We start from the raw sequence: 10882 nt of genomic DNA on the forward strand, positions 1-10882 counted from the left end.
TCGTGATGAAGTTGTGGCAGAGAGTAGAAGATGAGCCCCATTGCATGCCCTGGGTTCTTGTTGCCTCCCTGTTATCAGGAATAGGAGGTGAGATTGAAAGATGAAAAATGCTGGTCCGTCCGTCCGTCCTTCCTTCCTTCCTTCCTTCCTTCCCTTTCTTCTTTCTTTTTCTTTTCTTCCCTCTGTGGCCCAGGCTGGAGTACACTCGGCTCACTGCAGACTCCCTGCGTCCGGCTCCCGTGATTCTCCTGCCCTGCCCTGCGGGCTGCCTGGGATTGCCGGCCCGCGCCACCACCCCTCCCTGGTTTTTCTCCTTTGGCTGGAGCCGCGGTTTCGCCATGTCGGCCAGGCTGGTCTCCAGCTCCTGACCTCGAGTGGTCTGCCCGCCTCGGCCTCCCGAGGTACTGGGACTGCAGACGGAGGCTCGCTCACTCGGTGCTCGGTTGCCCGGCTGGAGTGCGGTGGCGTGGTCTTGGCTCGCTGCAGCCTCCGCCTCCCAGCTGCCTGCCTTGGCCTCCCAGGGTGCTGGGATTGCAGCGTCTGCCTGGCCGCCGCCCCGTCTGGGAGGTGGGGAGCGTCTCTGCCTGGCCGCCCCGTCTGGGTTATGAGGAGCTCCTCTGCCTGCCGCCCCGTCTGAGAGTGAGGAGCGCCTCTGCCTGGCCGCCCCGTGAGAAGTGAGAACGTCTGCCTGGCCCATCGTCTGGATGTGAGGTCTGCCCGCCGCCACCCCGTCTGGGAAGTGAGGAGCGCCTCTGCCCGGCCGCCCAGTCTGGGAAATGAGGACCGCCTCTGCCCGGCCGCCCCGTCTGGGAAGTGAGGAGCGCCTCTGCCCGGCCGCCCCGTCTGGGAAGTGAGGAGCGCCTGTGCCCGGCCACCCCGTCTGGGAAGTGAGGAGCGCCTCTGCCCGGCCGCCCCATCTGGGAAGAAGTGAGGAACGTCTCTGCCGGCCGCCCTTCTGGGATGTAAGGAGCGCCTCTGCCCGGCCGCCCCGTCTGGGAAGTGAGGAGCCCTCTGCCCGACCGCCACCCCGTCTAGGAAGTGAGGAGTGCCTCTACCTGGCCGCCCCATCTGGGAAGAAGTGAGGAGCGCCTCTGCCTGGGCGCCCCGTCTGGGAAGAAGTGAGGAGCGCCTCTGCCCAGCCACCCATCGTCTGGGAAGTGAGGAGCGCCTCTGCCCGACCGCCCCGTCTGGGAGGTCTACCACGGAGGCCAAAGCAATGTGGGGGCTGGACGTGGTGGCTCACGCCTGTAGTCCCAGCACTCTGGGAGGCCGAGGCGGGTTGATCACTTCAGGCTAGGAGTTCGAGACCAGTCTGGCCAACATGGCGAATCATATGAAAAATACGACCGACCAACCAACCAACCAGTGACAACAAAACAGGTCTACCCTGGAGTCATACTCTAATTTTTTCTATTTTCCTCCTTTCTGATCCTTTTATCCCACTTTCTTTTTCTTCCTCTTCCTTCTTCTTCTTTGTCAAATAGAGGATTGAGTTATTATCGTTGATCCATATAAAGTGCCTCTCTCATTTATTTCTTTAATTCCCACCCCCCATTTCTATTTCCCGTCTTCCCATGTGCAACCTTCCTAATATGTTTGATATGCATCTTTTTGTTTGTATGTGCTTTTGGAAAATGTTTGTGTGCAAAAAAAAAAAAAAAAATTAAAAAAAAAAGAAAAAATGCTGGGGACGTCTGCTGACAAGAGAAAAAAGAACAAGATGTATTGATCTTACTGTATCCAGCCCCATGCCAAGCCCTAAACATGAACCATCTTATTGGATCCTACCAGGGTTCTATAAGCTGTTGGACATCATCATCTTCATTTTACAGGAACCTGAGGCTCTTGGCTAAGATCCCTGACAGCAACACCAGCCCCTGAATCCTCAGCAGGATCCTTCACTTGGGCGCCCGTTATGCAGGCTTCCTCAGCACAGGAAGGTCAGTTGATCGTTATCCACCCTTTGATGATGTGAGATTCCAGAACTCGCTGCACTAGTCTCTTCCTTGATAGGGAAGAGGGGGGTGTTATGAGAAAATCTCTCATTGATCTGACCTAGCTCCCCAAAAAGATGTAACTTTTTAAATGTCAGATGGAAATATTTAAAAAGTGTTACACGCCTGTATAGTTTTAGTATTTTAGTTAAAGGGAAAGTGTCTGTCTTTACTGGCTACAACCAGTTTAATTCAAGAAGGGCTGCTAGTCATCAGGGGAACAAGCAAGTGTTGGTGCTGCCCAGAGCCTCCAGCTAATACACAATACGGACATCTCCTTCCAGGGCAATGGGAAGAGAGTGGCTCCTTGTGCAGTGAAGATGACGTCCACCAACTAAGGCTTCTGGAACCATGTGGAGACTCACAAGGAGTGGCCGGCTCTCAGCATCTGGCTAGAAGTGAAAGACCCTGAGAAGAAGGTGCTTTCCGTGTGGATTGGCTCACTGTTCCTGCCCACTAATGTTCCAGGCCCTGGTGTCCACCTAGTGTGTATTAACCCACTGAACGGCCACAGAAACTAACAAGGAATTAACAGACATCTAAAGAAGTGAAGAACTGGAGGCCAAGCATGGTGGCCCACGCCTATACTCCCTGCATTTTGGGAGGCCAAGGCAGGAGAATCACAAGCTCAGGAGTTCCAGATCAGGCTGGGCAAGACAGTGAGGCCTTGTCTCTACTAAAAAAAAGTATCCAGGTGTGGTGGCTCACACACCTGTAGTCCTAGCTACTCAAGAGGGCTGAGGTGGAGGATCGCTTGAACCCAGGAAATTGAGGCTGCAGTGACTATGATTGTGCCACTGCACTCTAGCCTGGGTGACAGAATGAGACCTTTAAAAAAAACAACAACAAAAAAAGCCTGACACAGTGGCTCACACCTGTAATCCCAGCACTTTGGTAGGCCTACTTGCCTAGATCACCCAAAGTCAGGAGTTTGAGACCAGCCTGACCAACATAGTGAGGAAACCTGTCTGTACTGAACACACAAAAATTAGCTGGGCATGGTGGTGCGTGCCTGTAATCCCAGCTACTTGGGAGGCTGAGGCAGGAGAATCATTTAAACCCCAGGTGGTGGTTGCAGTCAGCCGAGATGGCACCATTGCACTCCAAACTCCCAGCCTGGGCAACAGAGTGAAACTCTGTCTCAAATAAAAGAATGGGAGGAAACTGATTAAAATAACCAAATTTCATTTAAATGCCTTGATTTTCTTGGGCTGCATCTTAGTGATTGGACAACTCAGTGCCTTTTGTTTTTCCATCAATAACTGAAGATTCCTGAGGCTTAAACTGGAAAACAGGTTATTTGATAATAGAGGACACCAGACAGTTTCCACTCAGTTTCCCTTTATTTCTGTTTTTTTACAACCATCCATGCAAGAGTAACTCCCTCATGCGCTCTCAAGTCTGAATTCCACCCTAGACATTCCCATTCCCATTTTCGACTGTATAGGACACAGGTCCCCAAAGTCCCTTTGAATCCAGATCAACATTTCCCCCAAGTCCGGCCCCTGCTTGATCACCTTTCCTTTCCCACTTTCAGAGCCCATGTCTGAAACGATGGGTTCTGTGCTCCTTTTTTAGGATGTACCTAAGACGTAGGCTTTAGTTTCCAAGTGTCCAGAAGAAAGCGTTTGACATATCCATCCAAATAGGCAGGTATTCGACAGTAGCATTGATCTGCCTCCAGGTCATAAAATGACCTGTTGCCGCATCGAGGGCAGTAGTTAGTGCGGAACAAGATCCTCTTGGGGTGCCTTAAGTCCCTCACTCTCTTCACCAGCTCAGCCCTAAGTTGGGCAAATCTGCTCCAGCAGAGAGTACCACCAGCGTCATAACTCTCCCGCGGGGCAGGATACAGCTGCAGGCGTAAGTTGTTGAGTCTGATTGTGTGGCACAGCAGGTTGTCCAGGGTGGCCATGGAGATGGGATTTCCACAGAAGCTGAAGGTGGTGAGCTCATAGCAGCGGCTCAGGGCAGGCAGGATGGCGTTGACTTGGGAGTCTACGATGCCACAGTCATCTAAGTCCAGGTATTCAAGGGTGGCTGCAACTTTTTCTAGGAGAACTTGGAGAGGCACGAGACTGAAATTGGCCAGTCGGATGCCCCTCAGGTCCAGGGTCTTTAGTTGACTGATGCTCGGGCACTGGGATAGATGCCTCAAGTCTGATTCCAAAAGCACACAGTTAGTTATTGCGAGGATCTTTAATGAGGTCTTCAGACAGCTGGGGAGAGAGAACAAGAGGTGAATTCTGGGGAATCATAAGGGTGAGTGGAGGGTGGTGGGGAATGGCTTCAAGGTGATGGACGGAGACCATTTTTGCCCAAGCCCAGGGTCATTCCGATGGCCTGATACTCAACACTTAGGATGATACATGAAGAAGAGCTTTGCCACTAAGGTCAATTCCACTTTAGGCCCCGTGCAGTAACTCACATCTGTAATCCCAGAAGTTTGGGAGGCTGAGACTGGTGGATTACTTGAGATCAGGAGTTTGAGACCAGCCTGGCAATCCTGACAAAACCTCCTCTCTACTAAAAATGCAAAAATTAGCCAGGTGTGGTGGTGGGCACCTGCAATTCCAGCTACTTGTGAGGCTGAAGCAGGAGAATTGCTTGAACCCAGGAGGTGTAGGTTGCAGTGAGCAGAGATCATGCCACTACACTCCAGCCTGGGTGACAGAGTGAGACTCTGTATTAACAAAAAAAAAGAGAAAAAATTACTCCATTTGAGGCTGAGTCATTTCACCATCATCTATAGGAATGGATCAAGTTCACAGAATCCCTACAGCTCCCTTTCCTCATCTGTCAGGCAGAAAACCACATCTCTGGGCCACAGGAGCCCAGTGGAGATGCAGGCACAAGGGACAAATCCAAGCAGGATCCTGCAACATCAGCTGGGGTGGGCAGACTGCAGGCGTCCCTGACAAGCCTGTATCATCAGCAAACTTTCTATCACTTTCACCATTCTTTGTGCCTGCTCCCTGACCCTGTTTCAGAATCATGCATTACCTAGGTATTTAATTTACCTGGAGCTCAAAACAACATTTTACAACAGGGAATTAGAGATGGGATCATTCATGATCACCAAACTGTGGGGCACAAAGCTGATTTTCTGAAATGTGCAGGTTTGCTGAGCATTCCCCTCTTCAGTGCCCACTTCACTGTCCTACTTCCCATCATCTTGTTAAAAATTATCTTGTTGGCTGGGCGCAGTGGCTCACGCCTATAATCCCAGCACTTTGGGAGTCCTAGGTGGGTGGATCACCTGAAGTCAGGAGTTCAAGAATAACCTGGCCAACATGGTGAAACCCTGTCTCTACTTAAAATATAAAAATTAGCCAGGTGTGGTGGCCCATGCTTGTAATCCCAGGTACGCGGGAGGCTGCGCAGGAGAATTGCTTGAACCTGGGAGGCAGAAGTTGCAGCGAGCTGAGATGTCACAACTGCACTCTAGCCTGGACGATCAAAGTGAAAATCCATCTTGGAAAAAAAATTATCTTGTTTGTTTTTACTTTTATTTATTCATTTCTGACAGGGGTCTTGGTATGTTACACAGACTGGTGTTAAACTCCTAGGCTCAAACTATCCTCTTGCCTCAGACTCCCAGTGCTAGGATTACAGGCATGAGCCACCATCCCTGGCCTAGTTTTCATCATCTTAACTTAGACACGCGTCCTCAGGAAGAATTCAGAAAGGCACCCTCACTAGATCTGAATCCCCCAGTAGCTAGCTTCCTAGCATGGCAGCCTCTCTATAGCATCTCCCCTAGCTGATCCCTCTGCCTCTATTGAGATGGTTGCATGATACATATTTTAGGACAGGGCTGCCAACAGGATAGTGCATGGACATGCTAGTATCCCCTTCACTGTTACATCCTCATAGGCTGGCTCGCAGTAGATGCCCACTAGCGTTTACTGTAACAGGCTCTGCTGTGGTCTGCGGAGAAAGCTCACCACCCTCCCTCACCTCAGCAGCTGGTCCAGGTGGCCTTCGAGGAAAGAAACAGAGTTCATAGAAAGCTTTTGGAGGTAACGCAGCTTGAGGAACTGAGTGGTGAATTGGGTTACAATCTGCTTCTTCTGCTCTGGGGAAGTGTAGCGAGAGACATCCATGTGGGAGAGAACGAGCTCCTGAAGATTCTTCATCTGGCCCAGGTATGGGGTAAACTGTGTCAGCATGGGCAGTGCCCACTTGCAATTCACTTCCACCTCCTGGATACAGTCTAGGTTCACCATTTTCAGGATGCTTCTGACATTGTGGAAGGGCATTCCCAACATTTTCAGCTTCTTACAGCACAGGTGTAGTAAATCTTTCCTCTGCTTGACCCACAGAAGGAGGCAGGTGAGATATTCATCCAGAGTCCTGTTTTTGAGCCAAAGGTCTATGATCACAGTCAAGGGCTGCTGTCCTCTCATCCTTGGACAGTCCTGCACTGGTTTTCTGTTCCTCATGGCAATGGGGAAGCACCCATGGGCCATGGCTTCAGACCAAACCATCCAGAAGTTGTCAGAGACATCCTGTAAATCCAGCACTTGAAGTTTCCACCTCCTGTGGGAAAATAGAGGTGAGACTGAGAATTTAAGGACTCATTTCTGAACTTAAACTCCACATCCTGGATAGCAGCTCCTCCCCTCCCTGCTTCTTGTCCCTCTCTCTGACTTTTCTCCACCCTATTTTCCCCTTGCATCCTGCCCACTTCCACATTTTTTTTTTTTTTTGAGACCAAGTCTCCCTCTGTCGCCCAGGCTGGAGTTCAGTGGTGCGATGTCAGCTCACAGCAACCTCCACTTCCCGGGTTCAAACGATTCTCCTGCCTCAACCTCGCAAGTAGCTGGGATTACAGGAGCCCACCACCATGCCCAGCTCATTTTTGTATTTTTAGTAGAGCTGGGGTTTACCATGTTGGACAGGCTGGTCTCAATCTCTTGACCTCAGCCTCCCAATGTGCTGGGATTACATTGTGAGCCACTGTGCCCGGCCCAGTTCTCACTTTTCATGGTGGCTTTCAGTGCCATTAGAGGAGAGCTTCCTGTTACCTCCATGGACCTTGCGTGGTGAGCAGTGCTTTCCCTGAGGAGCTGGGGAATGGCCAAGGCCTCTCAGCTTCCTCACCACCACCATCCCCCCTTGCGCCTCCTCACTTCTCATGAGCCAGCTGTTCCTTCTGTTGGACACCTGGGCCCTCCCCACCAGCCCACCTGGGCCACCTCACCTGGGACGAACCCCGTGGGTAAGCAGTGCATCAAGCCCATCGAGCACAGCGTGGAAGGTGTCCAGACAAGGCATCTTCATCAGAGGCCTCAGAGGGAGGCGGCGGAAAGGCCAGGCCTGCACCATCAGCTTCAGGGCCTCATAGCGTCTCCTGTTGAAGGCCTCCATGAACAGTAAGGGGAAAAGTTCCTTGGGCAGCTCCTCCAGGGTGGAGATGGCCAAGGCCTGGTCCCTCAGCAGGCTCCGCCCCGCCAGCTCCAGGAGTCTGGGTGGAGTCCGGATGCTCATCTTCATGAATCTGCAAGGAAAAGTTGCAGAGGACAAACCCAGAGAAAAGGCATCACTCTCAGGCCAAGCCCATCAATCTCATCTTCACTCAGGGCCAAAGTCGCGGCTCTGGCAATGGTGAAAGAGTCCTCAGTTTACTCCAATTCTACGCTGTACTCAGTGGCCATTAAGCCAGCATTCTGCCTCTGCTGCATCAGCATGAGGGTCTCCCAAGCAGTGAGGTGGCAGGGCCACCACTAGTCCTTCCTTTCTATCCAGTGCTCATCCAGTGACTAGTGAGTATGGAGGAACCTGAAAGCTAATCCTTCCCACCGTTGGGGGAAATTACTAATTACTCAAGGTTCTAAAACAATGGGGATGGGAATGTCACACGCCTACATGCCTACATTCTCAGTTCCTACAAACAAGCTGGTTAGGAACATTCATGGGGCATCCCTAGAATAGGTTCTATTTGTTTTAGTTTCATTATTTAAGCTTTCTTTCCCTTTCTATCTCTTTCTTCTTTCCTTCTTTCCCTGTCTCCCTCCCTTGTTTCTTTCTTTCCCCCTCTTTCTCCCTTCTTTCTTTCTTGTCTTCTTTCCCTCCCTCCCTTCTCTCATTCTCTCTCTTTCTCTCTTTCTCTCCCTCTCTTTCTGACAGGGTCTTGCTCTGTCACCCAGCCTGGAGTGCAGTGGTGGGATCTCGGCTCAGTGCAGCCTTGACCTCCCAGGCTCAAAGGATTCTTCCTCCTCAGCCTCCCAAGTAGCTGGGACCACAGTTATGCATCACCACACCCAACTAATCTTTTATTTTTTGACTTTTCGTAAAGACAGTGCATTTCGCTATGTTGTCCAAGCTGGTCTTGAATGCCCAGTCTCAAGCAATCCACCCACCTTGGCCTCCCAAAGTACTGGGATTATAGGTGTGAGCCTCTGCCCCAGCCTCATTATTGAAAATTTCAGTGAGAAGCTTTGAAACCTATGTGACACTGTTACCCATCATTTGCAAGATAGATGCTTCCAATGCACACCTCTTACACATATTAAAAATGAACCACTTTGGCTGGGTGCAGTGACTCACACTTGTAATCCCAGCATTTAGGGAGGCCGAGGCAGGTGGATCATCTGAGATCAGGAGTTCAAGACAAGCCTGGCCAACATGGTAAAACCCGACATCTACTAAGACAGCAAAAATTAGCCAGGTGCAGTGGTCTGTGCCTGTAGTCCAAGCTACTAGGGAGGCTGAGGCAGGAGGATCACTTGAACCCAGGAGGCAGAAGTTGCAGTGAGTGAGATTATACCACCGCACTCCAGCCTGGGAAATAGGCTAGATTGAAAAGAGAGACAGAGAGAGAACTACATTTCCTTAGACTTCTTAATCTCTACCCAGTTAAACCTGATTGGATTTTTGGCTTTCTTCCAGATTAACTAATCGAATTAGATATTCACCCATCAAAATGAAAGATTTAGGGATAGGGTGAAAGTCCGGGACTCATTCACTGATTCCCTCCACAAACATGGAGTTTGACTAATACGTGTCCTTCATAGTCCTGAGTGTGAGATAGGGAAGGGTTGAATCTCTTCCTGATATTAGACAGAAAGGAAAAAAACTTGCAAGTATCTTTGCTGAGGGATCCTTGGCCACCTCAAATTTATCCAAATATTTCAGAGTTAAAAGAGTTTTACAAAGACAGAGATGACAGTCCCTAAGAAAACACAATAGAAATCTTCATGTATCCAATGATCACCTGGGTGGCATAATTTGTTTTGGTGTTGAGGGAGCTGAGTCTCACTTCGTCGCCCAGGCTGGAGTGCAGTGGCGCCATCTTGGCTCACTGTTACCTCTGCCTCCGAGATTCAAGCAATTCTCATGCTTCAGCCTTCCATGTAGCTGGGATTACAGGCATGCACCTCCACATCCATGTCTCCATTTGGGTGGAAGAGGATGTGATTGGTGTAAAATTAAGGTCAAAGATCCTTTTTGGTTAAGATTTTGTTTTTGGCCGGGCGCGGTGGCTCACGATTGTAATCCCAGCACTTTGGGAGGCCGAGGCGGGCGGATCACGAGGTCAGGAGATCGAGACCACGGTGAAACCCCGTCTCTACTAAAAATATAAAAAATTAGCTGGGCGTGGTGGCAGGCACCTGTAGTCCCAGCTACTCGGAGAGGCTAAGGCAGGAGAATGGCGTGAACTCGGGAGGCGCAGCTTGCAGTGAGCCGAGACTGGGCCACTGAACTCCAGCCTGGGCGACAGAGCGAGACTCTGTCTCAAAAAAAAAAAAAAAAAAGATTTTTTTTTTTGTTTTTTTGGACAGGGTCTCTCTCCTTTGCCCAGGCTAGAGTACAGCAGTGGTGTGAGCATGGCTCACTGCAGCCTCAATCTTCTGGGCTCAAGTCATTCTCCCACACCAGCCACCCAAATAGCTGGGTCTACAGATCTATGCCACCATGCTCGGCTAATTAAAAAAAAAAAAATGTAGAGGCCGAGCACCAGTGGCTCACGGCTGTAATCCCAGCACTTTGGGAAGCCAAGGCAGGTGGATCGCTTGAGGTCAGGTATTTGAGACCAACCTGGACAGCATGTGAAACCCCCCCACTACTAAAAATACAAAAATTAGCCAGACATGGTTTCAGATGGCTGTGATACCAGCTTCTGAGGATGGAGACTGAGGCATGAGAATTGCTTGAACCCGAGAGGTAAAGGTTGCAGTGAGTTAAGATCGTGCCACTGCACTCCAGTCTGGGCAACACAGCGAGACTCCATCCCTGTCCTCAAAAAAAAAAAAAAAACGTTGTGTAGAGGAGGGTTTTTGTCTTGTTGCCCAGGTTGGTCTCAAACCACTGGGCTGAAATGATCCTCCCACTTTGTCCTCCCAAGGTGTTGGGGTTAAAGGCATGACTCACTGCTCCCTTCAAGAATTTTGAAATGACATCAACCAAAGCACAATCAACTTTTTTGAAATACAGACAGAACTGCATTTAAAGGAAAAAATTCAAAGCTTCAAATTGTTCATATGAAAAAAGAAAAAGGACAAGATATAGCTCTGTGCCATGGTAGGCTGCACTGTCAACATCCCAGACCGGCTGTCTGTAGTCAGATGGGAGTGTCCTTCCAGAAATTAGTGACTTACCAGATCTGGATGTAGTTTAGAAGGTGCTCAGACCTCAGGAAGAAACAAGCAGGAACTCCAGGCTTGAAGACGTTGGGTCTCTTCTGTGGGTCTTTAGAAGCTTTTATTGACCTTTCTAATCACAACTCCCACCCACACCCCTCCACGTATCCGCTGCTAGCTTCCAATCAAAGAGCGATATCTGATTGCATTTCTGAAGCTCCACCCAGTTAATCCTGATTAGGTTTTTGGCTCTCCGCAGACTAATGGATTGAACCAAATATCCATTCATATCACATATCCATA

At 50.0% G+C, this 10882-nt stretch overlaps 1 protein-coding gene across 1 annotated transcript; it reads right to left on the minus strand.

Moving 5' to 3' along the window:
- Positions 1-3324: 3324 nt before the first annotated feature.
- On the minus strand, positions 3325-10644 carry LOC100601892 (PRAME family member 5). The gene is made up of 4 exons (XM_030809092.1): positions 10598-10644; positions 7201-7509; positions 5955-6536; positions 3325-4213 (listed from the first exon to the last, which is right to left on the minus strand). The coding sequence occupies exons 2-4, from the start codon at positions 7491-7493 to the stop codon at positions 3580-3582; spliced, it is 1509 nt and encodes a 502-aa protein (XP_030664952.1). The 5' UTR covers positions 7494-7509; positions 10598-10644; the 3' UTR covers positions 3325-3579.
- Positions 10645-10882: the final 238 nt, after the last annotated feature.

This window comes from Nomascus leucogenys, unplaced genomic scaffold (assembly GCF_006542625.1).
Source record: "Nomascus leucogenys isolate Asia unplaced genomic scaffold, Asia_NLE_v1 000936F_68242_qpd_obj, whole genome shotgun sequence".
NCBI classification, from domain to species: Eukaryota; Metazoa; Chordata; class Mammalia; order Primates; family Hylobatidae; genus Nomascus; species Nomascus leucogenys.

What these genes read in the sequence shown, in the direction of transcription:
- LOC100601892 (XM_030809092.1), bottom strand. Translation starts at nt 7,493, where the DNA reads ATGAAGATGAGCATCCGGACTCCACCCAGACTCCTGGAGCTGGCGGGG. An exon ending in ACCCACGGGGTTCGTCCCAG is followed by an intron (nt 6,537 to 7,200) that starts GTGAGGTGGCCC and finishes ATTTTCCCACAG; the next exon opens with GAGGTGGAAACTTCAAGTGC. An exon ending in CACCTGGACCAGCTGCTGAG is followed by an intron (nt 4,214 to 5,954) that starts GTGAGGGAGGGT and finishes CTCTCTCCCCAG; the next exon opens with CTGTCTGAAGACCTCATTAA.